Consider the following 26,874-nt stretch of genomic DNA (forward strand, 5'->3'; position numbering starts at 1 on the left):
GGGACTTATTCTGGTCGATTTTTGCTTGCTTCTGGTTCCCACAAAAATTTGGCACAGGCCGGGAGGGAGGGAGGGAGGGAGGGAGGGAGGTGCTTGCTTTTGCTTCATTTGCTCAGCTCTACTCAGGTGGACGGATCTATTTGCGACGGATATCAATCACGGCAGGCACGAGAGGAAGTCTACGGTTCTCCGGGAGCCAGAGGAGGTCTCTGGTCACTCCCCACTCATGGGGTAGTCAAAAAGGGGGTGGGCTCAGGGGACTGAAAGCCTTTACTAGTGGATAGCTCTTGCTCAGGTTGCTTCAAACAAAAAATGATGATTTGCTTACAATGGATGGCTCAGGACGTAATCTTGAGACGAGGGCAAAGAGTGTGTTGCGCCGGGCCTGAACGTGTAGAGAGAGACCGTAAGCGACGTCGTCGCTGCGTCCGATCTTGTCCGTCTTGTAAGGGACGGCGCTGCTAACCACCTGAGTTACCCTTTTTGGCCATTGCGTTCAACGATCGTTTGAATGCTTCCAGTCGGACCTTCCGGCTGCAGCGGCATCGTCGCTGCGCCCGATCTTGTCCGCTTGGAAAGCCGTTACCCTTTTTGGACATGACGTTTGACATTGAACGTCTATTGAAGAACGAACGGTCGAATGCTCCCAGGCCGGATGCTCCGTCCAAGCGCTGGCTGTGTGGACGCCAACCGCCACTACCTGAGTTACCCTTTTCGGACGTGACATTAAACATCGAACGTCTATAAAAAGACGAATGCTCGAACGCTCCCAGCTGGAACCCGCCCTGCCCATTACCATCCGAGTTACCCTTTTTGGAAGTGACATCAACTTCGAACGTCTATTGAATGGCAAACGCTCGAACGCTTCCAGCTGGTACGCGCAGCCCTGCTAGGCAACCACCACCCAAGCTACCCTTTTTGGACGTGATATTTCACACCAAAAGTCTACTCAAAAACAAACGGTCGAACGCTTCCAGCCGGAACCCGCACCGCAGCCTTGCCCACTACATGTACGGACCTACGTACCACCCGAGTTACCCTTTTTGGCCAGGGAATTCATTTAACATCGAACGACTGTTGAATAACGACCGCTCGAATGCTCCCAGCCGGAACCCGCACCGCAGCCTTGCCCGCGACCACCAACCAAGTTACCCTTTTTGGCCATGCCATTTAACATTGAACGTTTATTCCAAACCGAACGCTCGAATGCTCCAATGCCGGACGCACCAGCAGCTGGCTGCGTGAGCCGAATGCCTAATACGCCCCGCTCTCTCTCGAACGACCTTGCCGTCATTTCAGACCAGCACAACCACAGTCGCGGCCCACATCTCCTGGCTTACCAGGCTCATGTCAACCTCCACATTTACTCTCACCACCTCAACATCAACATCGCTGCTCACACTTTGCCGCCGCGCCAACCACCAGAACGCCCGCCCAAGAACGCACCAACGTTGACCGTAATTAGAGTACCGCTGCCGCAAAACGTAGCGCCTGCAGCACGAAGGCGACTATGCAAGGACATGGTTGACAAGCACCATTATGTTTACGGAGCTGGCGAGCTTAAGAACATGAGAATTGAGCAATCAACGTGGCTCTCTCCTACCGCTTGACAAATCTCCTTTTGGACTGAAATCTCAGCGTGACAGTTTCATTTTTATTGTCAAGACGTTTCCTCATGCTGGATCCTGCGGAGATTCTGGTGTTTTTGCGAGGTGGTCCTTGCTTTTGGCATTCGGTGACGCAGAGCGAAGATGTTGTTGATTTGGGCCTCCCAGATGCAGATAATTGTACAGGAGAACTCTGAACCTCTACAAAGTCAGCCAAGTCAATTGCAACGGTGCTATCGTCTAGTTCTCCCAAGACGATGCAGAAAATGCACAGCCCAATGGCATGCTTGCTTTTGTCAGCCTATCACCGCGCCTAGATAAGCCTTATCCAAACAAAACGGGTTCTGCAGGAAAGACTGCCTAGTGCTCTTGAGGTTGTGTCTGCTGGCGTATGAGAGGTCAAGCCAGCTGCCAAACCCACAGGGCTGGGCAGATAGGCTTCATGTCTGGCATGTTGTGCCGCCCTGCGCTGGCGGGCCATCTCATAGGCTCGATGGACGGCCGAGGAGGGCTTTCAAAAATACCGCATCCCGAAGAAGCAGAGCTGAAAGTCGAAAAGAGCGAGTGGTAGCTACGGGGTCTGAGGGAGAGCCCGTGGTGTTGAGAATTCCAGTGGCCGGTGGGGTGACGTGTGAGAGCCAGGCACGTCCTGAGATGGCGCACGACGCACAAGACGATCTCGTGGGATCCGCAGAATTAAGGTACGGCCAGGCGCGCGGCAGGTCCAAGTTGCCGAAGCGGCCGGTAGTGTGCGGGTGCGGAGGAGCAGCAGGGAAAAGCAGTCTGGGGTTGTGGTGTTTGCTGATAAGGCGTGGGAGGAGCGAATGACTGCACACGGCCACAATGATGTACGGCTAGGGACTCTGCTGACAAAATCTCAACCCTCATCCTTCGATACCACGCCATGCTCGACCAGCTGTTGTCACCACATTCGACACATGAGCGGACAGCCTGCGTCTCTGCGTCTCGCACTGCTCCCCACCTCCGCTGTTCGCGCCCACGTCCCGCAATCCCCGTCCCGCTGGTAGTACCCACCTTCTCCCGCCGACCTGTGTGAAGAGATCTCACGCAATGCGAGTCAATGGACTCGGACTCGAGGATGCTCTCTCGCGAGATCACAACCCAGTCGCGCGGCCCGACCACCGATGAGTCGCAGCTCGCCGTCGCCGCAAAAGCCGCAAAGGTGCGGCCCAGGAACAAGCGCAAAGATGCCATGGACGACCAGGCCAAGCGCCGCTGCGTGAGCACCGCCTGCATAGCGTGCCGACGCCGCAAATCAAAGGCGAGCTATTACGTCCATGTTTCCAGGAGATCGTCGCTGACTCTGGCGCTTGCAGTGCGATGGCAACACTCCCGCCTGCGCCGCTTGCGCTTCCGTTTACAACACCGAGTGCGTTTACGACCCAGGCTCCGATCATCGACGCAAGGGCGTCTACAAAAACGACATTGACCAGCTGCGCACCAAGAACTCGACCCTGGAAACCCTGATACAAGCCATCCTAAACTACCCCGAAGATGAGGTTCCCGGTTTGGTTCGGCAGATACGGACCTGCGAGAGTCTGGACATGGTCGCAGAACAAATACTCATAAAGGAACAAGGCCTGCCCGATGTGGACGAGGAAATATCACCATTCAGCGACTCGCCGCCAGGAGCTCAGCCAACGTTTGAAACGCAGTTGTCCGGGAAAATGGGGCATTTGAGGCTGGAAGACGGGTCACAAAGATATATTGGTGGAACGTCGAACCTGATATACCTGAATCAAGGCGCTGAGGACAGCGACAACGAGCTATCTGCATCGATGCTCGACCAATACGCGCAGCAAGAGGACCCCATCACCTCGTGGACCCGCGTCACCACAGATCGAGAACTTGTGATGCACCTTATCAACATGTACTTTGTCTGGCACTATTCGTTTTTCACGACATTGCCAAAGAGTCTCTTCTATCGAGACTTCCTACTTGGAAACCCGCCGGGGGAAAATGGGCGCAAATACTGCACTCCGCTTCTTGTAAATGCAATGCTGGCCCTCGGGTGCCATTTTACCTCGCTACCGGGCGCTCGCGCAAATCGAGAAGACTCAGCGACGGCAGGAGATCACTTTTTCAAGGAGGCCAAGCGGATCATCATGGAAAATGACGAGCACGAAAAACCCAGAATGACGACCGTTCAGGCGCTTGCGCTCATGTCGGTCCGCGAGGCCGGCTGTGGCCGAGAGGCCAAGGGATGGGTTTACAGTGGCATGAGTTTTCGAATGGCTTGTGACCTTGGTCTAAACCTAGATTCGGGAGGGCTCTCTGGTCAGCGCTCGCTGGACGATGACGAGGAAGATGCCCGCCGAGTCACGTTTTGGGGCTGCTTCCTCTTTGACAAGTAAGTTGGCTACCGACAAAACTTTGAGTTTTTCAGTCATTAGGCGTTCAACCTTTGCTGACTAGCACACAGGTGTTGGTCAAATTACTTGGGACGATTGCCTCAGCTGCCAACAAGTCTCATTACCGTTCCCAAGTTTGAAGTTTTCCCAAACGAAGACTCGGAGATCTGGTGTGCCTACACTGATTCCGGGTTCAGCCAAGCAAATGCGCAGCCAGCTCGCACCAGGGCTGTTGCGCGCCAGATATCCTCTCTGTGTGAGATTAGCAACGATTTGATGAACGCCTTCTACAACCCCAGTGACATGGACAAGGCAAAAGGCAAGCAAGCAGAGCTCAAGAAACTGAGCGAACTCCACCAAAGGCTCGAGGCTTGGCGTCGCGATCTCCCAAGAGAGCTTGAGCCCAAAGAAGGCGGGCTGCCATCAATGCTCGTCATGCAGTAAGTCATCAACTGCTTTTCAATGGTCTTTGCTAAGCAGATCGCAGCATGTTCTTTCAACTTCTATACATACACCTTTTCCGTCCTTTCCTCAAATACAATCAGCAAAGCTCGCCTTTGCCTCCTAATGTTTCGCCCCGCAAACTATGTACGCAAGCGGCTCAATCGGTCTCGAAGCTCTTGCGGCTGTACAAGCGCTCCCACGGTCTGCGTCAAATCTGCAACGTGGCCGTGTACATTACTCACTCGGCCTGCACCATCCACCTTCTCAATCTCCCTGAAAAGAATGCTCGGAGAGATATCATTCATGGCCTCAAACATCTCGAAGAAATCGCCGAAGGCTGGCTCTGCGCCCGGCGGACCCTAAGCATCCTCTCGATTCTAGCCCGCAAATGGAACGTGGAGTTACCTGAAGAGGCTTCCGCCGTCCTTGCCCGCACAGATTCCAAGTTTGGATCATATTCGGAGAACATCTCGAGGAAGAGTCTCAGCCCACCAACTCAGCCAGCGAAACCCAGACCTGTGGCTGTGCCTAAAAATCTGGCAACTTACGGCTACATGGATCCTACTGGATTTCCATCCACGAGTCCAAACGGCATCTTTGGTAGCTCTACCGTCAACGCAGCCTTTGAATCCCTTACACAAGAGACGGACCGCAGCCACACGGTCCCGCCTCAAACAGCACCCGACATGCAGTATTCACGACCTGGAGCGGTCCAGCATGCGCAGATTCACACGCCACAGCAGAACCCCGCGACGCCCGCGTCTACGACCACAAACGCCTCACATCAGCAGCAGCAACGGCAAGCAGGCGGCTCACCTTGCGATCTTTTCGGCGGCGTCGACGCCCTGCTGCGCGAAAGCCAGGACAGCTGGTGGCTCCGCGATCAGAGCGCCCTGGCTCTCGGCTTCGACAACTGGGGCGTTGGCCGGGCTGGCTCGGGCGGCGGCGAGGACGCATACCTCGGAGCGTCTGGCAGCGGCGCCAGCGGGAATCTCAACGCGACGAGCCCTACCACGACGGCGGGGCCTTTTGGCGCCAGCTTGAATGGATTGCCGGCGAGCACGAGGACAACAGGACCGCAAGTGGGTGCCGATGGTAGCGTGAACACCTCGGCCGCGACGGCGGCGGGTTCGTCAGGGATACCAGACTTTGGCGGACTGCGGTTTGGAGCGTTGGCAAATCTGTATAACGAGGAGGAGTGGTATCAATGAGGAGTTTTGTCGTCGGTCGATGGTCTTGGGTCTTGCCTCCGTTCCTGAATTGTTTGTCTCTTTGTCTCGAGGCCGATTTACCTTTCTCCGTGTTCATATCCATCTTTTCTTCTCTGCCTTTCATGAACCAACGGGCCCAAGCCCTTCTGTGTCGAGGTCAGCCCCTGCTACCATTTTTGAAGCGACTCAGGAGAAAGGAAGGAGGCAAGCCGAAAACGAAACACGCAATGATGATGAAAGTTTCAACAAAACACATTGAGCACATGGCGGGCGGACGGACGGACGGCCAAAGTGCGAAACTGGGCCACTAGTCTGCTTAGTTGTTGGCTGGCTTCGGGAGAGCAAAAAGAGTCACTGGCTATTTGGCTGGGTCGGCGTTCCTTGCGGTCGGGGGAAGCAGCTCTGTTTGATTTGCTTCATACATACCTAAAGACGAAATTAGATACCGTTGTTTGGCATGACTGAATTGGGACGCGCTCCGCCTGCTGTCGTTGACAGTTCAGCCTCTTGAGGAGCCTTCAAACCGCCTTGAGTATGGGGGTGGAGATATCCAAACGGTTCGTGCGCAGAGGGCCAACGTGCATGCCTTGCAAAGCACAAAGATGGCAAACGTGCAGAGTGTCTGCGGCAGAGTTGCGAGGAGCCGCGACTTTGGCCAACCTGGAGTTTTTTGAAGTATATATCTTTAAAACTTTGGTCCAAAAATCATGGACTAAGGAAAGGGTCGGATAGCGAAGTTGGCTACGTCTACATACCGGGTTTGACTACTTGGCCTCTGTGCAAGATGAACTAACTTACGCTCCTCAGTTCGAATCCCCCCTTGGTCCTAATTCATTTTGCTTTTTTGTCGGTTCGTGTCGGGTGACTGCGCAAGTGTTGGCAAGGTGACTGCCCGCTTGACTTCATCGACGTTCAGTGTCAATTTTCTGGCGCTCCACGCCGGTCATCGTCAAGTCAATATTCTTCATTTTGAACGTTTGAAGAGTGCTTGGACTCGACATATCGTCAGACAACAGAGGGTCTCGAGAAGCACAGGAGCCTCAAATGTTGAAGTTTGCATTTTGAGTGACTACTCCTCTTGCAGACATGCCTCCCACGCTCCCATCCTCACTGATCGCCCACGCTTACACAACTCTCAGACTCAAAACTCACATCCTCTTGCTCTCTCTCAGAGTTCTCAGCCGCACGTCATGGTCTAGATTTCGATGCATCCACCGCATCCAAATTGCTGCACGACTGCTTCACAGGGTCTAGCGTCGCCGCGACCGTCGGGCGATGAAACCATAGCCACCAAGACGTGGGAGAGAGCGTTTGGATAAGCAGCGTACATCTTTTCTCGATGTGTTCATAATGGCATTGGCTGATGAATCGGCGCCGGTCTGTCAAAGGTCGGACTTCCTTGTTTTTGGAAGTGGATTTGTTCTTTGAGGTCCAGGCTGGATCTCTCAGAGCGGGAAAGCGATCTTCTTGCTTGGAAAGTCTGGTTGACCTTCAAGGCAACTCCATGAAGTCTTTTTCCAGGTCGATCGCGACCGGTCATCCATCGACATGGCAGTTTAGCAGACGGACCAGCAGGGTCGGATCTTTGAAGAAGTCGAACGGCTTTCGTGGTCGGCATGTTGGGTGGCGAGCAGATCTCACGTCTTCGAAAAGAAAAGAGCTGTGCATCTTCTCTCTACACAGTGCTCCTCAGACATACAATCCGCTCTATCAGGCAGAGCAAAGCTGAAAAATTCCTAGACACATGACGCGTAGAAACCGGTGGCGATTCGGTATCCTTCAGTCCTTTACCGTGGTCAAAGGGACGGCAGGGGACCGGCGGACTGTTTCACGATAGGTCTGGGAGCAGGTTTGTTGCGTTTGAGGCGAGACATGGATGCATGCTTCTGTCTGGGGCGCCGGGCTAGTGACGTCATAGCAGCCCTTGCGACGGGAGCGACACCTTTTCGGACCCTGGATGTTCAAGATACATGGTGTTGTGGCTGGACAAGCGAGGAACTCACGATTCTCCACTTCAATGGGAGAGGCGCGCAACGCGTTGAAAAGGCGATTTTTACTGAGAACGTGAGCCTTGAAAGTAGAGACAGTTGATAGAAGACATGAGAACAACCGTAGCATCATTATTTTCCACAACGAAAACATCAAATCTACCCTTCCTTGCGAGTAAACTATCGTAAATCATAACCCTGTCCTTCATCCTCTCCCAAAAGCTAACCATTCTCTCCTACTCACGTGAACAATTCCTTTCCCACCCTCCTCTCCACCTCCTCAAGCAGCGCAGCAAGCGCTTCTCTCCTTCCCTTCCCCGGGTCGTCCTTGGAAACAATCACACCTGGCCCCTTGAGCACGAGCTTATAGCGGCTCGCCTTGGACTCTTCGTTCTTGGGCGCAGCGACGACCGCGTGGCACAAGCCCGACGGAGCGACTGCGGTCGATACGCGCAAACGTTGCGTGGCGGGGAAGATGATGGACGCGGATTCTGTGGCGCCGTCAGCGACTGCAACTTTCTAGGGACGATTAGGAAGAAAGGGACAGGCGTGAGCAGATCTTCAAAGAAGTCCCCATGGAGCACAAGGACTGAGATGGCTCTCGGCTTTGTGATTGAACAAGACAATTGGTCTGAGCTAGTTGGAGACGTTACCTTGGATACGCTCGACCAGATCGGTCATTGTCGTCACGTCCAAATACTTTGGCAGATGAATCTTATTTTCAACCTTGGGGGCCGGTAAAGGCGCAGGTGCAGCAGCGGGTTCCGGCGGCGGAATGTACTTGGGCGTGTAGCCATTGGACGCCGGCTTATAGGCGCCATTCGTGTGGTGATCAGCAGCAGAACCGTTGGCGGTGGACGGTCTGGCGGGCATCTTCGATTTGTTGCCGTTCATTTTTGATTTGAAAGGAACAGGAAAGTTCTTGAATTAGGAGGATGTTGTAGAACAGAGGTGGTTGCACAACAAGAGGTAGCTTGTGCCGGCAGCTACAGCTTATATTTAGTTGTATGCTACTTGCAAGGCGGTTGGCCTTGTCAGCGTCATATTCTGGAGCTGTTGCCGCAGCTTCTTGGAGGGATGGTGCGGGCTGCCGGTGTGGGCTGGAGGGGTGGCACGCTGTGACGTCGGTTTGGCCAGGGTGACAAGGATGGGGAGCTGGGTTGTTTGCCTTATGCAGCCAGCCAATTGAGAAACTTGACGGATCTCGCGCGCTGACGCCAAATGCAAAACGACGGTGTGTAATCAGGCTGGATCGGGGAATCCGAACGCGCTGTCTGTTCGCCCCGACATTGTGTAGAAACTGGATAGGGAGGCGAATTTCCGGTTCAAGTAGACACCTTCCATCTGCATTGGTCATGATCAAGACTGGTTCGAAAACTCACATTAAACAGTCCGCAGGGTCCAACGCGCATAGTCTGACTGCTTGTTCGTCGCCTCCCTTCACTACCAGTCCAATGCTACGACGAAGCTTATTAACAAGTGGTCCAAATGACATGGCTCTGTTTACCGTCAAGGTGATTTGAAGCCTCCCGAAACGCCGTTGCTGCTTCTCCCGCTATGCAAACCCGCCTGTTGCCCAAAATCCCAAAGGCCTTGCTTGAACTTCCATGCTATTACGACTTGTACTTCTTTGATGAGAAGAAGTGGTGTTTTTTCTTCTCCTTCTCCGGCTTTCCACTCGGTGCTTGACTCACAGCAGGACTCGGCGCTCTTCCATTGAGGTTCATATTTTGCATTTGAGCTGCTGGCGGTGTTGGCGGAAGCGGTGCCATGGCCTGCAATTCTCCCAATTTCTTGTGGGGTGGTGGGGTTGGTGCTGGGGGCGTGGGCTCCTTCTCAAACAAGTGCTCTGGGGCCTTTGGCTTTGGCAAGTCTGCCGGGATTCCCAGTCGTCGCCTGTCCGCACTGAGGTCACTGGCTTGACGCATGAAGAGTCCAGGAGAGAGCATGTGCGAAGTTGCCAGGAATACTTCGCGGGAAGTTGTCTGGCTGATTTCATAACACGCGCGCGACTCTGAATACGTTGCGCCGCCGGCCATGAAGACGATGACGCGCTGGCGCGGCTCGACGTTGTTGAGCCGGGATTTGGCCCAGGTTGGTTTGGCCGAACGGAGAGAGGACGCGGCCATGCTCTCTTGCGAAGCGGCGAAATCTGCTGCGGCACCGGTTTGCGGTTTGGTGAAGGGGAAAACATTCTCGTCGAGCACACCACGGATGTGGTCCTCAAGCATGCGTTTGAGACTCGTCTCAAACCGGGACAGCGCATACTCTTCATCGACGGCACCATTTCGTTGCTTGGACGGGAAGAGCGGCGGAGGCGGCGGCTCTTTGTCCTTCAAGGGTTTCGCCACGCGAGCCCCCAGGAATCCCAGGTTCTGAAGGACCGCGGTGTCTTGAGGGGGCAATTGTGCATGCGCGAGTAGCATCTGAAGATCCGAAGGCAACAAGCCGTTTTTGTAGAGCAGATATAGGGCAATCAGTCGGAGACGATCAGAGTGTTTGATGGTGTCCTCGTCGAGAAGGCGCACCAACTGGTCCGCCAAGTTCTTCGGTTTCTTAAAATCTTCGTCCAGACCGGTGGCCAAAGACTGCGACAGGTTAGCGCAAATATTACTTGGCTCATGATCCACTTGCCTGCTCAACTGATGATACATCGGGCAGCTTGTTCCTTTGGAACAGATTCATACACTCTTGCGCCATGCTAAGGTGCAACGAGTAAGCGCCCTTCATCTCTTGAAACTGAGGTAGGCCAGCAAGCATGTCTTTGATCGCGTTCAGATTGTTGGCGTTGTTGCTGTCTGCCTTGGTGAAGTGAGGATTTTCGTCAATGAACTTTTGAAAATCGCTCATCAACTTCTCAATCGTATCCTTCATATGTCGGTGGCGGTTTTCGACCCAAATCTTGTCCTTTTCCCCAATTTCCATTTCCTTCTCTTCTTCGTCTGCCTGGCCTTCGTTGAGGACTGTTTTGTATGTGACTTTGTCGCCATCTTTGACGGGGAGGAGATCGTGAACCATGGACTGATAGGAGAACTCGTGGATCAACGGCGCATACAAGTCCATAGATCTGTCCACAATGTAGAGAATTCCGGTGGGTCGATTCGAAGGAGGCGGGAAGTTTTGATGATATTTTGCGTACTTGTCAATTTCTTCTTGAACGAATCGGGCCAGATGCGCGCAGAGGACGCTTGCTTCGTGAAGCGGATTTCTCGGCTTGTAGTAGCGGATCGTGGGGTATTCTCCGAGCGATACGCATATGGATACAATCTCAACACAAGTCAGCTCCACCTTCAAAATCCATATAATCGTTTCCCATACCTTCTGAGCCAGCTCCTCCATGTGTCGTCTGATCAAATTGTTGCATTGCGGATGGTAAAGGACTGGAAAGCTCCACGGGTCTCGGAACGTGACTAGATGCGACTCTCGTGGAAAGTACTCGGCGCTGAGGATCTTGAACAGTACAATCTGTTCCCGTGCCATTGCTGATCTGTCAATCCGCTCTCGCAAAGGTCCCGGGAGCACTGCTGGGGCGTTAGCGCGTTTTGGGCTTGGAGGATGCATGCATGAGGGAAGATGACGAACGCGATGTCCAGACTAGATAGGTCTTTCTGTAGCGTCGGCGCTCAAAATCTGCCATGAGACAGTCCACAATGTGTGGCTGTGGAGAGAGTATGTATATGACGTCCATATCTTGATTCATGGGCCGGCGGTCCATGATCTGCTCGATATCTGGCGGCAAGTCAGGCGCGGAAGCCAGTGGTCAAACCAGGAAGATTGCGTACTCGTAATGTTCTCGTTCAAAATATCATCCTCGTTGACGACATTGTCAATGAGCTTGCGACTAGCCTCATCGACGACCAAGACTTTCCACTGGGCGTGTTGTTAGACGGGGTAGAATGCAACGGTTCGAAGGCGCACCTCTTTGCGGGCAGTGTTGCGAATCGTATCGAGTATGACTGGACATGTCAGCGGGATCCGCCAACAGCAAGTCGGGTGCGAAGCATACTGTCGCGCTGTATGTCAATCATGGAGGACGCCATGTTGAGCGAGGGCGCGAGGCAGCCGTGTTGCGGGTCAGAAGCGTCGGGGATGGCGGGGCGCGGGGCGCTACGTCAAAGCGAAGCGCAGGAAGCCAGAGTCGCAATGGGCCGGCGGATGGGGTGAGCAAGAGGAGGTGAAAAAGAAGGCAGGGCGACGAGCGACGCGTTCAGGGAGCTTCCAGACGGGGACGGAGACGGGGGTGCGGATGTGGAGTTGATGTGGATGCTCAGGCACCGAGTACGGTAGCTGTGCTAGGACCGCAGTCTGCTACTCGCCTTACCTAAGGAGCGGAAGGGAAGGGTGATGACGGCGACGGCGACGGCGCCACCTAGGCATCGGCGTTGCGCGCCACTTTTTGCCGACACAATTTCAATGACCATCTTCATGCTGGACAATTGACCGCCGTCCGCGCTGCCATTATTCGTCTCGACGCCTCTTCTCGCCCTCTAAGCCCACCAATTCTCCTGCTGGCCCATGTTAACGACCGCCCGCCGCCCGCAGCCATGTTTGCTCTACAACCCCGTCCGCCGTAGCCTGCCGCGCCCAGCGTGTGCCCTTTTTCACGTTTCCTCTTCACTCCAACGCGTTGCGGGCGCTCACCGCAGGTCTCCCAATGTCAATATACGCAAACCGCCTCCGGTGGCCTCTCCACAGCTCAAGGACAGGGCCAATAACCCCATATTTTTCAAGAAAATGGTCAACGCTCGCCTTCGAGATCAAGCTGAAGATTTGAAAAACACCACTGTCTTCGATGGCATGGGGTTGGACTCGGCTCGAAAGCATGCAGCCTGGGCTAGTTTTGTGAAGGCCGTCGACAGAGACTTCTATTCTTATGCACGACCTCAAGATGGCCAAGCCGAAGAATTGGGCCACATGTGGAGAACACTGCAGCAAGCTTTCCAGGAAAGAGGTCCCACTGGTCTTAACAAACAAATCGAGACAGCCTTCCTAGGCCACCTTGCTGCCAGCAAATTAATCGACAAGGACTTGTTCAGCTCCCAAAAGGCCATGGCCGATCTGCGTTATCCCACGGAATGGTTCTCCAAGACTCGGTCCAGCCCGAGGAAAATCATCATGCATGTTGGTCCTACCAACTCCGGGAAAACCTATCATGCTCTCAAACGACTCGAAGAACTGGGCGGTGTGTATGCCGGACCTTTGCGGCTTTTGGCGCACGAAGTCTACACGCGCATGAATGCAAAGGGCATTGTTGCCAATTTGGTTACTGGCGAAGAAAGAAGACGTTCACAACACGAAGGAAACTTGCAAATCACGGCCTGCACTGTCGAAATGGTCCCTCTCGCCAGCAAAATCAAGGTGGCTGTCATCGATGAGATTCAGATGATTGGTCACATTGAGCGTGGGTGGGCCTGGACTCAGGCTGTTCTAGGTGTCCAAGCAGATGAGGTGCATTTATGTGGAGAAGCTAGGAGTGTTCCTCTCATCAGATCACTGGCCGCTTCAATGGGCGAGGACTTTGAAGTTCGGAATTATGAGCGTCTGACACCCCTGGAAATGGACAAAAAAGCCATTGGACCGGAGCTGAAGGGCTTGCGACCTGGCGATTGCATTGTTGCTTTTTCAAAGATGGACATCCACATGATCAAGGCCAACATCCAGAAGAAATACGGCCTTCAAGTGGCCATTGTTTACGGAAGTCTGCCCCCAGAAACCCGTGCCCACCAAGCACGCCTGTTCAACGATCCCGACAGCGGTTACGACATCCTGGTGGCCAGTGATGCCATTGGCATGGGTCTGAATCTGTAGGTCGAGGCTCGCACGAATTCCACTGGCACAAGTTCACTAACACCGTACAGGAGCATCAAAAGAATCATTTTCAACTCGACGTACAAATTCAATGGCTTTGAAGTCGTGAGGATGTCTTTGCCGGACTTCAAACAAATCGCAGGCCGTGCGGGACGTTTCAAGACTGCGCACGAAGCCAACAAAGATGCCCAGGCTGTCAGCGATGGAACCGCAAGTAAAAAAATCGAGAAGCAAAACCCTGGCGGACTCGTAACCGCTGTAGAGCCATCAGACTTCAAATGGATCAAGGCAAACCTGAAAGAAGAGCCACAACCGTTGAAAACGGCCGGCATCTTTCCTCCGGATGCCATCGTCGAGCGTTTCGCCACATTCTTCCCTCCAAGGACACCATTCAGCTTCATTCTCCTACAGCTCGTGGGGCTTTCCAGGGTTCATGGTCGGTTCCACATGTGTGTGTTGAAAGAACAACTTGCAATTGCAGATGTTATTCAAAGCGTCGAGGGTCTGTCAGTGGCCGAGAGACTCACGTTCGCGATTTCTCCGGCCAACACCATGCCGCGATCTAAAAGCGGTGAAGTCCCCCAGGACAACCAGCTTTTGATCGAGCTTGCCAAATGCGTGGGCGAAAATAAATCTGGGGCTCTGCTTGATATTCCAGGTTTCGGCTTTGAAATTCTGGACGAGCACACGTCGTCCAACCCCAGAATGAGACTGAGCCAACTGGAAACTCTGCACAAAAACCTCACCCTTTACCTGTGGTTGAGTTATCGATTTTCGGGCATTTTCGCAACTCGCGCGCTTGCATTCAAAGCCAAAGAATTGGTCGAGGAAGCGATTGAGAAGCATCTGGAGGAACAGAGCCAAGGAGCTTACCAACTCCTTGCACGGAGGAGAGCTGCTTTGAAGAGGAGCTCGGAGGCGGTGCAGGAGCGATTCCAGGAAACACTCGATGCTGCCGAGGCCTCCGACGACTCTGGCCCAGTTCTTCCCCAAGGGAGCTTCAACGAATCAAATGAAGCCCTTGATGTCCCTCAAGAGTCTGGCGTTAAGCAGGACTCTGAAGCTTCTGAGGGCTCGGAGACCATGTCGAGAGATGCAGACGAAGAGCCTGGTGTCGACCAAAGTACTGAAGCTCCTGAGGAATCGGGGGCAGTGTCCGGAGATGACGCACACGATTTCTCGCTGCCCGAGGAGTTTGCTGAACGCAGCAACCAGCAAGGAGAAGAAATTTCGGAGCCCACAAAGGCTCGATTGCCGGAAGACGGCGCTGACGAAGGTAGCCAGCAAGTAAAAGAGGAGGATGGACAAAAAGCCTCAAAGGCCGATTCCTCGTGAACACGATGATCTCTTGGATTGAATTTTACGCCAACATGGCTAGAAGGAACTGGCGTTAAGCGGAGATGGCGGGTTCAAAAGCGCATGCAGCTCAGCTGTATTCTTACATATTCCCTGTATTTTTAGCCGCGGCAAGCGAGGCATTGACGAAGCAGATAGAAAAAAAGCTCCACTCTACCTACCTTGCCCGCATCACGACGAGGAAGTGCACGTCCGGGCTTAGGTAAGCGTCTGTGGTGGCGCCGACGGATCAGTCGGGAGCCGGATGCTGGAAATTGCCCAGCCACGGAGCCACTGCAGCCCGCCGGTTAGGTCAGGCTAGGTCCTAGCGACTCCCGCGCCCAGCCAGACCTTTACAACACCACCGCTCGCCATCACTTCTCCCTCACACCTGCGACTCCTCTATTCCCACGCCTGCGGACTGTCTGGAGCCACCGAGTCATACGGTCGCGACGGCCGCCTTTTCACAACATGGCAGCCACATCACTTTTCGAGATGCCCCGCCCCAAGGTGAGCGCCTACTGCCTGCCCGTCGACCCACGCTCCATGTTCCCGCCGACTGACCTCGCGCCCACAGACATTTCTCTATGCCATGTCCCTACGAACAGGTGTAGAGCTCATCGTTCTTACCATCCTTGTAAACAAAATCACCGGCTTTTACGGCATCCTCGCTCTCGCAACAGGCTACCACGTCTCGCCGCTCCAGCTCTCAATGTACATCTACTCCATTCTTGCCCTCTTTTTGACCGTCTACCTCGCGCAATATATCCGGAAACAAGATCCCCTCCGCTGCCTGGCGCTGGCTTGGGTCTACGCTATCGATACCGCCATCAATGCCGCGTACACGGTCGCCTTTGGATTCGCGTGGTTCCTGGTGCTGGCGCAGCACCCGCACGAGACCAAGCCCGACGGCGCCCCCGGCGGTCCCGGTGGAAAGATGATTGGCGACACGTCCGGCTTTACGAACCCCAAGTACAACGTCTCTGAAGTCGGCGTCGTTGCGGAGCCTGCATCAGGCTACAAGGCGGGCCAGGATGCCGTCGCCGCAGGTGTAGGCAGCGCCGATTCCTTCCCTGCCGCCGGCCTCGGGGGTGCCGTCTTCCAGAGCGGCAGCATCACGAGCATCTCCATCATCAGCGCTCTCTGGGCCGTCCGCATCTACTTCGTCGTCATCATGCTGGCCTACGCGCGCAGCGTCTTGCGCCAACACATCATGATGACATCCGCCTCGCAATACGCGCTGCACACGGGCAGCCCCTCGGACACGCTGGCCGAAAACCCCTTTGCCGACTCCCGCGAGGAGGGCCAGGGCTGGCAGGGCAAGCTGGGCCGCTTCATGGTGTCGTTTGGCAAGGAGTACTGGCTCGGCAGGGACGAGGACGGCGAGTGGATGCGCGGCATGGGCGGCAAGTTCAAGAAGAACACCAGCAGCCTTGAGCCTCCAGGCGTCCACGAGAGGGAGAGGAGGCGACGGAGTGGAACGGGCCCGCCTGCTCCCCCGCCGCAGCTGCCTAGGATCGCTGGCCAGGACCCTGCTCCCAACGAGAGCCACTAGCTGTTTAATGGCCACTGCTACAAGACTTGCTTGTGTGCGAAAAATTCTTAGCTTTGGGGACTCGCTGGCGCGACTCGGTGTTTAGAGGAGACGAATTGGATGGTCGTTGCCTTGGGGTCGATTTTTCCTTTTTTCGTTTGTACTCCTCTTCCTTCCCCCTTTATTGCATCTTTGCATTGGAGCGGCCCGGTCACTCTTGGGATACGATTCGTAATGACATTTGGGGCAATCTCCGCCTCTTTGCTGGCAATCTTTCTCTTGCTCTTTTTTGCATTTGAGGTGCGGCTGGAAATACCCTCGCTATGTATGTCGCAAGTAGTCGATTAATGTTTATCCTTTCCCTTTACGCACTCATGGCTCGACTCGTGGTGGGCTTTGGCTTCGATTGTTGGCTTCTTTGGTCGGCGAGCATGTGACTTATATGATTCGGGGAAGGTGGAGCATTCGGGTTCTAGTCAAGAGAAACTAGACTATAGTGAGAACAAAGACCACTCTCGTTCAAAGCTTTTCTGCTAGCATGCAGGAATCTAGCTGTACACAATTGCGATGTCTATTAAGTATTTCTCATCTCAGTCCTCAAGTCTAAATGCCCCCATCATCGGTCTTGTAAGACATCGGATTCTATTCTACCCAGATCCGAGGAGCTGGAGTGTCCCTAGTCCACCTCTGCTTCAAGAGACGAATGCTCCTTGAACCTCAACCGCGCCCCAACTTCTTCCTCAAATTCTCGTAGCGCTTCAAGTCGCTGACACTTGGCGTGACGTTTTCCTTGGCTTTTGCAAAGTCCTCCACGGTGACGGTACCGCTCTCTCTTTCCAGCGCAGTTTGGCCTGCCTTCCTAATCAGGCTGCTCAAGTCGGCACCGCTGAATCCTTCGCAAACACTCGCATACTCCGCAAGGCGTACGTCGATGGGCGTCTTTCGGAGGAGAGCGGCCATGATCTCCACGCGCTCGTTAGCCGCCGGGAGACCCACATACAGAAGGGTCTCGAGACGGCCAGGCCGCAGCATGGCGTCGTCAATCATGTCCGGACGGTTGGTGGCCGCGATGACGTAGATGCCTTCGCGGTCGCTGAGGCCGTCGAGCTCGGTGAGCAGCATGTTGACGACGCGCGCGGATGCTTCCGAGAGGGCGTCGTTGCGTCGGGGCACCAGGGCGTCGAGCTCGTCGAAGAAGATGACGCAGGGTACGGAGCTGCGTGCGCGCATGAAGACCTGGCGGACGGCACGTTCCGACTCTCCCACATACTGTTTTAATCATGTTAGTGTTTGTCCATTGGGTGATGACAGGGAGGATTCGTACCTTGTTCAGTAGTTCGGGGCCCTTGACGCTGATGAAGTTTGCCTTGGATTCGGCCGCCACTGCCTTTGCCAGCAGCGTCTTTCCGCAGCCTGGTGGGCCCCAGAGCAAGACACCGGTGGGAGCAGTGATACCAACGGCCTTGTACCTCTCGGGGTTCTTGATGGGCTCCACGACGGCGGCCTTGAGCTCTTTCCTGATGTCGCCGAGCGCTCCAATATCCTCCCACGTAGTGTCGGGAATGGTGGCAAAGCCCTCGCGTTTTGACGACGGTTGAATGTGTGGTAGGACTTCCAGGAAGGCCTTCATGGTGATGGCTGTGTTTTCGTGCCCAGAGGGCCGCGGGAGGTCGGTCCGCTTGACGCGGTGGATGAGGCGGGTGATGGACTTGTCGACCTCGGAGCATTCCTGCGCGTTTTCACCTTCGTCAACGTCCATTGCAGCTTCCGTTTCTGCTGCCTGGGCCTCCAGCGCCTCCCTAAAGCGGTCCATTGACCAGGTGCCGGCCTTGCCAACTAGGTCCCTGAGGTCGGCACCGACGAATCCTCCAGTCATCTTTGCAATCTGGGCAAAGTCAACGTCGTCGGAGAGGACAGTCTCTCGAGTTTGAGCCTTCAGGATGAGTTCCCTCATCTTCTCGTTTGGAACGCCCATGTTGATTTCAGTATCAAATCTACCACCTCTTCTCAAAGCTGGGTCAAGACTGTCGGGTCTATTGGTGGCAGCCAGCACAATGACGGGCTTGCCCTCGTTGGCTTCCATGGCCAGGCTGTCCATGGAGATGAGCAGTTGAGCGACAATGCGCTTTTCCATTTGACTCTGTGAAGTATCGCGCTTAGGAGCAATGACGTCGATTTCGTCAATGAAGATGAGGCACGGCGCCTGTTTTCTGGCTTCCTCAAAGTGCTCTCGCACCTGCTTTTCAGACTCTCCAGACATGCCAGAGACGATTGAGGGACCAAGGATTTCAATGAATGGAACCCCGAGCTTCGCCGCGAATGCTCTTGATATGACTGTTTTACCGCATCCGGGAGGTCCATGTAAGAGGATACCCCGTGGGATGGGTATCTTGCGTGATTCGTACTCTGACGGGCAGAGCAGTGGCAGTACCAACATATCCTTCAACTGCTGCTTAACGTTGTCGACACCACCAACATCCTCGAGTCGAATGTGCGTGGGTGGCGCCGAGTTGATCTCCTCCGTCCTGTCAACCCTCTTCTTCTTTTTGGGAGGCTGTCCGTCTGGCTGTCGCTCCTTGTCCCTCTTCTTGACGACAGCATCGCTGACTGCGCTCTGTTTTGCGAGGTCTCCGCGTAGGGCCATGTTCATTGAGTTTGCCGCAGAGGGCTCTTGCTCCGGGTCACCAAAGTTGCCTTCAATAGGTCCCATCTCCTCGTCCCCGCTATCTTCGTCCTCTTTGATAACCTCGAGAACCCGTTCAATGCTGTCCTCAAGGAGCTTTCGTGGCTTGCGCGCAAGGCTCGAGTTGGAGGACTTGATCCATGTAGAGACGTCGGAGACGGAGAGAGGATTGCCTGGGCTCTCATCAATGAGCTTGCGCACTATTTGATATATCTCCTTGTCGAGGCCTTGTCTAAGCGACGGGCGCCCTTTTCCACGCGCTGGGGGCATGGCTTTAGTGCAGGAAAGGACAGGTGGATGGCGAGGGAGGCTCCCTTTGCGAGGATTGAGGTGAGTCAAATAAGAGCAGAAGGAGGGGAGCCAGGGAGCATTCAACAGGCTGGAGGTTGGCTGGTGGGGAGCAGTCGTGCCTCATGACGACCTCTTGTCCGAAGTCGCCCAAAATTTCGCGACAGAGGCCGGGGCCGGGGTGCAGGGATGGCTTATCGATTGGGCGCCACCTTGGCGTGAACATCATCGCGACCCGAGCCGTCGGTGCTGCGCCAGCCCATCCCACCCCATCTGTTGCTCACAAGCTGTGACTTTTGCCGCAGAAGGTTTATGGATCCGTCCGACGGCATCCATTTACCATGGGGAACACGTCCAGTTCCCGCAAGATTTCTGCCCAAGACCGGTAAGCTCTGCCCTCTACTCAACACCTGTGCACCCAGCTCACGGACCTCCGCCCGCCCGCAGTGCCATCTTGGACCTGAAGATTCAACGCGATAAGCTGCACCAGTACCAGAAGAAGATCACGGCCATCACGACCCGCGAGACCGAGATCGCCAAGGAATGTCTGAAGCTTGGGGATAAGCGACGTGCGCTGCTGGCTCTTAGGAGGAAGAAATATCAAGAGTCACTGCTCCAGAAGACGGACGCGCAGCTGGCACAGTTGGAGATGCTGACCAGTGACGTTGAGTTTGCGCTAGTGCAAAAGGACGTGCTCTTTGGCCTACAACAGGGCACCAATGTCCTCAAAGAGATACACAGGGAGATGGGAGGCATTGAGAACGTTGAGAAGCTGATGGGCGAGAGCGAGGAGGCGCAGGCCTATCAAAAGGTCAGTGACTCATTGCTCGGACAGGGCGTGCCTGAGCTGCTAGCTGACTTTACCAACCAGGAAATAAGCGAGATGCTCGCTGGGAGAATGTCGAACCAGGACGAGGACGAAGTCGAAGACGAGCTCGACGCTCTCGAGGCCGAAATGTCTGGGACCAAGGTTTCCGAGCCACTCCCAGACGCCCCTACCAAACTTCCCGAAGGAGAAGAAGCATCAGAAGCAACCCGAAGATCGGCTCGAGACAGGGCGCAGCGAAGGGCCCAAGAGCAGGAATCAAAACAGGCCGAACCCATGCTTGCTTGACTGGAATCGCATTGAGCACGGCGTTTGGAGTATCGCGGAGGGCGGATTGCGCTCGTGGCATTTTTCTGGGCTTCCTGTAAAGATATCCTAACAACAGCAGGAGGATTTGAGCACACCAAAGAATACTGCATTCATCGCCAACCACCCAGCCATTGCCTCAATGGGCGCACGTGAGAGCGTGGCAGGGAGCTGAGGTGCATGATGGGTATCCTGATGGAGGTGGGGTTGGTCTCGCGGGCGGGCGGCCTGGCCTTGCTTGCACCCTGCGTCATCGCGCCCGAGTCTCACCCCTCTCGATCTTTTCATGCAGACCTCAGGGTTTTGTCGTTTGCAACAACACTGCGCGATCCCGGCCATGTCTTGATTGCCCTATGCCCTGGTGTTGCATTTATGACGTTACTCCCGCACCGCGCACGTCCGATCGCCAGGAAAAAGCACCGTCTTGTCACTGCCCCGCCCCCGCAGTGAAGCTGAGCGTCGAAGCCCAACAATCCAAAGAAACCAAAGACTTTCGGAGCCGACCACACAACATCATGTCCCACCACTGCCACGACGAGCATTCGGGCCACGGCCACGGCGACCACGATCATGACCACGCGCACGACCACTCGGACGACATTACGCCGGCGCTGCAGTCGCTGCTGTATGAGCAAGTCGACTTTGGCGCCGTCAACACGCTGAACGAAGCGGAACCGCGCTCAGGAACTGCCATTCTACAAAAAACATGGGCCCAGCGGCTCGAGTCGGAGCCGGAACTGCAGAGTGACGCGGACGAGCAGCTGCTCATGTTTGTACCGTAGGTCCACATTCCACAGCGTAGCTTGATAGAGGCTAACGAGATGAACAGCTTCACCGGCCAAGTGCGCCTGCACTCCATCCTCCTCCGCACATCAACGACAGACTCGGCGCCGCGCACGCTCAAGCTCTTCCTCAACCGCGACGACCTCGACTTCAGCACAGCCTCAGACCTCGCACCGGCGCAAACGCTCGAGCTCTCGCAGACCAACGAGGTGCAAGACCTCCCTGTCAAGCGCGCGCTGTTCAACACGACGCGCTCGCTGACGCTCTTCTTCGAGGACAACTTTGGCGACGGCGACGAGGACGTCACACGCGTCAGCTACTTGGCCTTCAAGGGCGAATTCATGCGCCTGAATAAGGAGCCTGTCAATTTTCTTTACGAGGCGGCTGCTAACCCTGGGGATCACAAGGTCAAGGGGACGGCGAGCTTGGGCATGGGGAGTAGCATTGGTGGGCCAGGTGGTAGAGATGGAATGTAATAGAAAGGCAGTTGTTGAGATCAGGCGTCTGGAGAAGCGATTCTTTGACTTTTGATTGGATGTTCGGGAAGGCGTTTTCATCATTCGGTCCCCAACAGTGGCTTGGTCTGTCGAGAAGGGGTCAAACCAAGAATGGCTGCATTGTGCGCACCAGCAAAAGGAAAGCAGCCTCGTGGGATTGCTTGTTGATTCAAGCCCCGGACGCTGTTCAACCACCATTTTTCTTTCTCCAGTGGTTCATGATGGATTCACTCTCCTCTAAAGGAGAGCGCGGTCTTGTCTTTCTAGAGAACGAGGCGCGGCTGTAAGCCCAGGCAGGTGCATATGGGGTTGGATTGAAGGAAACCTACTTTAAGAAAGTACTTTTTTGCTCCTCCCATGGCCAGGGTGGTCTTCCTACCCTCGTGATTTCCCCCATCTTGCAGCGCTCAATGGCTGCTTTAGCGCTCCGTGATGTGCACCATGCCGTCGTCGGAGCCCAAATTTCCCTGTCACGTACTTTCCAGCCTGGCATATCGACCAACATCTGCCTCGCTCAGTCCCGCAACGGAGCTGGCAATTGCTCAAGCGCAGCCTCCGTCATGAAATCGTCACCATCGTCCTTTTCAGCACTCCATCCCCACGCGCCGACCTCGTATTCCCTGTCTCCGAAGCCCAGGCACGTCGGGCTCAACCTTGTCCTCACGCAGCAGCGATGATGATTTCCCAAGCATCTCTCATACATGCTTGGTGCCGCCAATGACTTCGCCCCTCACCTTATTCCAGTCGATGCTGTCGTCGAGCTCCTCGTCAACGAGGCCGCACAGCGTGACGTTGTCGCCGCGGATCAGATACAGGCCGTGCTGGATCTGCTGGCTGGGCTCCGGGTCGTCGTTGGGCCGGATGATGCGCTCCCACGTGTCGCCCAGCACCAGGTTCGTCATTTGGTCGCAGGAGAGCAGCGTCCCGACCAGCGTCCGCGAGTCTGCTGTTATGATGAGGATTTTCTCTGTGAGCGTAGTGATGTTGTGTTAGCTTTGGTTCTGGGTGCGCGTGTTGGATTGATGGAGGGAGGAGCGAGGGACCCGAGCGCGAAGGTTTAGAAAGCTTACTGTTGACGTAGGATTGGAGAGACATGGTGGCGGTGGTTGCAACAGCAAAGCCGGGCGAGAGATGTAGTTATGGTGTTGCGACGGTGGTTTGTGGAGAGGGTGGGCCGGGGCACCCAATCGATCGTGACGTGGATGAAGGCAGCGACGGATTTGTTTTTATGGGCGTGAGGTGAGATTGGGGAGGAGTTGAGTAGATTGTGGATGCAATGCGGTGTTGATGGCAGCATGTTGCGCGTCACCGCCCGGCATGCCGACGATGCACCATCGATCGCCATCCGAGTCGGCTTCCCGAACGCCGGTTATGAGCTCCCACGCTTCAGCTGGGCTGTTTGCTCCCCTCGCACTAAATCACGAAATTCTGACGCTGTCACACGGTGATCATCTCAAAGGTAACAACTCGTTGGTTGAATTGTAGTCCAATCCCATCCATGTTCCAGAACGCCCCAAAGGATGACCAGCAAGTGCTCTTATGTACAGCGCGCCTGCCAACCCATCGACGGCCTCAGAGAGCAAAGTCAAAAGCCGCGCCATTTCAATCTGAGCAACCACCTAACCAGCCCGTACGTCACCAGTGCCACCACCACAGGACCAACTCATGGAACGCTCCAAGGTATCTCTTTGCTGAGGAAGGAAAAGTCGGAAAAGAGAGAGGTATTGAAAAAGCAATTCTGTCATCTCATGGAACGTACAACCTCGAGTAAGCCGCAACATCCGAACGGCAGCAGACGCACTTGTCAAAGTTCCGAGTGGCGAGACCCAGCCTGCACTCATCGCACAGGCTGAGACATCCACACGGCCACACCAGAATTGTCCGCGGGCTCGCCTGGCAGACGACGCACTGAGGACCTCCAGAACCCATGCCCTCGGCGCCCGATTCCCAGTCTCCACTGCTGCCGCCCATGTGCTGTCTCTGTTGCTGATGCTGGAGCTTGGAGTTTCGGCGTTCGAGAATGAAGTGCTCGAGAGCGCGCTCCTCGGCCTCTGGTGATGGATAACCCTCGCCTTGCGCCATTGCCGTTGCCGCCGCCGAGCTCCGGTAGCCATGGGACGAGGTGAGAAGACGGGCGCGGTCACGTTCTACAGACTTGCGGTACTGAGCACGTGTCATGACGCCCGTACTGCGGAGGTGCGAGGCTAGCAGCTGTGCATCGTTGCGATCGTCCTCGGTTTTGGGGTCAAGGAGGCGGGCCAAATGCGACGGATCTATGGGGTTGTCGGCAAAGGGTGTAGACTCGCGCGTGAAAGGGGTAAGTTGACGAGAGTAGTCGGCTTGTGTGGGTGTGCGACGACCCGACGAATCTGCGTCCACGTCGGACCAGTCCTGGTCATCGTTGGATCCTTGAGTAGTGGTAGAGATGACGCTCGTAGCGTCGTCCGCGTCAGATGGAGCGATGGAAGGCTCGTAATCGCCGCTATTGTCCAATTCGCCCCACCAGCCACCATTCTTCCACCAGGAGTAGAGTTGAGAATTCAGGCCCTCCTCTGTCACTTCTTCTCTGAAATACTTCTGTCCATTATACTCGAGCCGCCGTCGAGTTTCCGTCTCCACATCGACCTCAGAATTCGAAGGTGTGGTGAGCGAGCCGTCTGGCTTGAGATACCAAAAATCGAGTTGCCTGAATTGGCTTCCCTCTGTTTGTTGTGCTTCTGGGGTTTTCCTGATGACAGACTCGCCTCCAGCCAGACTGACAAGCCACATTGGCCGGAAGGCAATGCCCACCTTTTCAAACAAGGAAATCAAAAGCCTGGCCTGAATGGATGCCAAGAGGACGTGGATTCCTTTGATGAACTCAAACGTCATGACCCACCGACCACGTCGTTGAAGTAAGCCAACTCCGCTATGCGCAGAGCTCGCCTCGGGCAGCGTCTTTTGGCCACGAGTCTTCCTCTCCCGAGCATACCCTGAGCGGAGGGAGTTGTCGTCATGCAAAACGTCATTCGACTTGACTCCTTCTGCCACGAAGTCTTCGCGAATCTCGAGAGGAATGGTGTCTACCGTGCGCTGATGTAACGAGCGAAACCGTGACAATTCCTTGATGCGCTTTTCTTCTAGCCAAGTCATCTCACTGACGCGGATGCGAGTCCCTTCGTTGAGAAATACCGCCTCGCTGGCAGCTGTGAGAACCGTGAATCCGACCTTGAGCATTGCCGTGTAAAAGTCGTCTCGCCAGTTGATGCTGATGGGGGTACTACCCGAAAAGTGAACGTTGGCTTGAAGGTTTCCATGCGCTGCAGTGAATCGCTCCTTTATCGACATCGACTGGCCAGGCTGTGACTGCATGCTAAGGGCAGTGAGCACCAGAGCCAGCCCGTAGATTATGCCGCATGCTGCAACTCCAAGTACAATCAGCAAGTGTGGCAAAAAGCCAACAATGCACACCGTCGGCACACGCAGGAATCCCAGGTCAGATATTGAACCCGATTCGTTAGCAGTCGAATCGAGGATGTTGGTCATCCGTATGAAAGCCCATGTGAATACAGCCATGTAGGCCAGTGCCCATATTCCGGTGTTGACGAGGCGGAAGCGGGACCTCATGTTCAGTATCGCCAGAACGTTGCTGCTCAGATGCCCAAGACAGGACACCAGTGACATGATGATGACCTCCGGAGGGACGTTCAGAATCTGCAAGAGCATGGACCTCGACAACTTCAAGGACATGCCATCTGACCGAGTAATCGAGGCAGTGGAAGTGCCTAGGTCGAACGGCTTGGTCAACATGGCCTCCGTCTCCGAGTAAGCAAGCGAGTGTTCGAAAATAGTCATGCCAGTCTCAGGCATGGGCCTTCGGCCCTGCAGAGCACATGAGAGCGTCTCAACAAACTGGCTAAAGCATAGGCTCAAGAATAAAGGCCAAAGCCGAGCCAGAGAGCCCGAGAGAGACAAGAACTCAGCCTCGGTCGAGGCCATGTTGACCGCACTGCACGAGGCCAAATCATCTTCCCAGTACAGCAAGGTAGACGCAACCTTGTACACCAACCCGCCCTCCCCAGCCATGTCGACGGCCAGTGGTTGTTTCGCATCGTGGTATCGTAGCTTGGACCACTGCGGGGATGTTTGGCATCGTAGTGCTTGAAGCAAACACTGCGCCTGGTAGAGAAGGACGAGGACCGAAGGCAGATATACGGCCAGGCGAACGCGCCAATTAAAATGCAAGGGGATTCGAGAAGAGGCGTAAAACTGGGTACGGTTTAAAAGAATGGCCTATATTCAAGATTAGCGCCAAATGGACACTGAGGCAACCGGTTGGTGATCTAGTACCCGAACACATACCACAGTAAAAGTTGCCAGCGCCCACCTCGAACTCAGATAAGCAAAGACACCACCAGCCTTTCCAAATCGCCACAGGCTATCTAGGCTGAAGTAGCCCTCGGAGCCATCCACAGATCTTCCGGATGTTGCAGCGGCTGCCGATGCGCCTGGACCCGGTATAGCTGACGCGCTCTGTATGAATTTCCCAACGGACGACGACGATGACGAAGTAATGTTCCGGGTGACGTTGGCCGCAATCGAAGTAGTAGCCTCAGCGATAACAGATCCGCCGGTTATGGCTTTGCCAAACATGCCGTCCAATTGTTCGAGAGGATACATTGCGATTTGGCCGACGCGGCGGGCCGCGGTCGCCGCTTGCGGCAACGCCCCGAGGATGTCCATAGCAAAGTGGGCAAGGCGAGTCCCAGAATGTTTCCCTTGCCAGTCTTGCTGCGTCCTGGACAATCAGGCAGTGCGGTCGAATCGGAGTGTTGTTGATGGCACGCGGGCACTAGGCAGGTACCTGGGTGGTGAAATCGAGTCGCATTTCCGCAATGAGAGAGGGTTGGGAGAGTCGGACGCCACCGCCGTGTTCACTGCATCGTCGCGAAGGTTGGAAGAGGCCAAATGTGTTGCCTGGGGATTGTGAGTTGAGCGTGTAGGTAGGTCAGGTCCCATGGGGCAGAGGGTCTTCCGTTTGCTGGTGCGCTTATGTCATTGCCCCCACAGGCCCACTCTCTTTATCCTCCAGCTTTACGCTCCGATGCTGGAGAGCAACAGTCGCAGCACACACAAGCACAAGTTCAGCCCTGCGCAAGTTATCTGAATGCTCCCTATCAATCATCTTCTAAGGTGTATGAATGCTCCCTAGT

At 55.0% G+C, this 26,874-nt stretch overlaps 9 protein-coding genes across 9 annotated transcripts; 5 read left to right on the forward strand and 4 right to left on the reverse strand.

The window, feature by feature from the left end:
• The first annotated feature begins 2,488 nt into the window (after nucleotides 1–2,488).
• J3D65DRAFT_621893 (fungal-specific transcription factor domain-containing protein) lies at nucleotides 2,489–6,096 on the forward strand. The gene is made up of 4 exons (XM_066800011.1): nucleotides 2,489–2,889; nucleotides 2,945–3,978; nucleotides 4,051–4,419; nucleotides 4,467–6,096. Exons 1-4 carry the CDS (start codon nucleotides 2,689–2,691, stop codon nucleotides 5,632–5,634), a joined length of 2,772 nt encoding a protein of 923 aa, XP_066656093.1. The 5' UTR covers nucleotides 2,489–2,688; the 3' UTR covers nucleotides 5,635–6,096.
• A 3,139-nt stretch (nucleotides 6,097–9,235) lies between these two features.
• J3D65DRAFT_587878 (Sec1-like protein) lies at nucleotides 9,236–11,937 on the reverse strand (the record flags this gene model as incomplete). Its single annotated transcript, XM_066797772.1, has 7 exons — nucleotides 11,629–11,937; nucleotides 11,541–11,578; nucleotides 11,405–11,492; nucleotides 11,205–11,351; nucleotides 10,941–11,143; nucleotides 10,275–10,889; nucleotides 9,236–10,240 (listed from the first exon to the last, which is right to left on the reverse strand). Exons 1-7 carry the CDS (start codon nucleotides 11,660–11,662, stop codon nucleotides 9,236–9,238), a joined length of 2,130 nt encoding a protein of 709 aa, XP_066656094.1. The 5' UTR covers nucleotides 11,663–11,937.
• Nucleotides 11,933–14,936, forward strand: J3D65DRAFT_569924 (P-loop containing nucleoside triphosphate hydrolase protein). The gene is made up of 2 exons (XM_066797625.1): nucleotides 11,933–13,426; nucleotides 13,481–14,936. Exons 1-2 carry the CDS (start codon nucleotides 12,138–12,140, stop codon nucleotides 14,763–14,765), a joined length of 2,574 nt encoding a protein of 857 aa, XP_066656095.1. The 5' UTR covers nucleotides 11,933–12,137; the 3' UTR covers nucleotides 14,766–14,936.
• Nucleotides 14,937–15,236: 300 nt separating this feature from the next.
• On the forward strand, nucleotides 15,237–16,320 carry J3D65DRAFT_602438 (Inositolphosphorylceramide synthase subunit Kei1-domain-containing protein; the record flags this gene model as incomplete). The annotated part of the gene is made up of 2 exons (XM_066798122.1): nucleotides 15,237–15,275; nucleotides 15,343–16,320. 2 exons carry the CDS (start codon nucleotides 15,237–15,239, stop codon nucleotides 16,318–16,320), a joined length of 1,017 nt encoding a protein of 338 aa, XP_066656096.1.
• Nucleotides 16,321–16,609: 289 nt separating this feature from the next.
• On the reverse strand, nucleotides 16,610–19,623 carry J3D65DRAFT_326748 (P-loop containing nucleoside triphosphate hydrolase protein). The gene is made up of 2 exons (XM_066795382.1): nucleotides 17,624–19,623; nucleotides 16,610–17,568 (listed from the first exon to the last, which is right to left on the reverse strand). The coding sequence occupies exons 1-2, from the start codon at nucleotides 19,250–19,252 to the stop codon at nucleotides 17,017–17,019; spliced, it is 2,181 nt and encodes a 726-aa protein (XP_066656097.1). The 5' UTR covers nucleotides 19,253–19,623; the 3' UTR covers nucleotides 16,610–17,016.
• J3D65DRAFT_621910 (Snf7-domain-containing protein) lies at nucleotides 19,536–20,697 on the forward strand. Its single transcript, XM_066800012.1, has 3 exons — nucleotides 19,536–19,655; nucleotides 19,718–20,081; nucleotides 20,142–20,697. Exons 1-3 carry the CDS (start codon nucleotides 19,612–19,614, stop codon nucleotides 20,382–20,384), a joined length of 651 nt encoding a protein of 216 aa, XP_066656098.1. The 5' UTR covers nucleotides 19,536–19,611; the 3' UTR covers nucleotides 20,385–20,697.
• Nucleotides 20,698–20,917: 220 nt separating this feature from the next.
• Nucleotides 20,918–21,661, forward strand: J3D65DRAFT_551971 (PITH domain-containing protein; the record flags this gene model as incomplete). The annotated part of the gene is made up of 2 exons (XM_066797063.1): nucleotides 20,918–21,180; nucleotides 21,232–21,661. 2 exons carry the CDS (start codon nucleotides 20,918–20,920, stop codon nucleotides 21,659–21,661), a joined length of 693 nt encoding a protein of 230 aa, XP_066656099.1.
• A 716-nt stretch (nucleotides 21,662–22,377) lies between these two features.
• Nucleotides 22,378–22,777, reverse strand: J3D65DRAFT_667112 (uncharacterized protein; the record flags this gene model as incomplete). Its single annotated transcript, XM_066802995.1, has 2 exons — nucleotides 22,378–22,649; nucleotides 22,753–22,777. The coding sequence occupies 2 exons, from the start codon at nucleotides 22,775–22,777 to the stop codon at nucleotides 22,378–22,380; spliced, it is 297 nt and encodes a 98-aa protein (XP_066656100.1).
• Nucleotides 22,778–23,146: 369 nt separating this feature from the next.
• J3D65DRAFT_621919 (ubiquitin-protein ligase-like protein) lies at nucleotides 23,147–26,689 on the reverse strand. Its single transcript, XM_066800013.1, has 2 exons — nucleotides 26,024–26,689; nucleotides 23,147–25,954 (listed from the first exon to the last, which is right to left on the reverse strand). The coding sequence occupies exons 1-2, from the start codon at nucleotides 26,402–26,404 to the stop codon at nucleotides 23,429–23,431; spliced, it is 2,907 nt and encodes a 968-aa protein (XP_066656101.1). The 5' UTR covers nucleotides 26,405–26,689; the 3' UTR covers nucleotides 23,147–23,428.
• Nucleotides 26,690–26,874: the final 185 nt, after the last annotated feature.

The sequence above is a fragment of the Phyllosticta citribraziliensis genome (genome assembly GCF_038025025.1).
Source record: "Phyllosticta citribraziliensis strain CPC 17464 chromosome Unknown J3D65scaffold_5, whole genome shotgun sequence".
NCBI lineage: Eukaryota > Fungi > Ascomycota > Dothideomycetes > Botryosphaeriales > Phyllostictaceae > Phyllosticta > Phyllosticta citribraziliensis.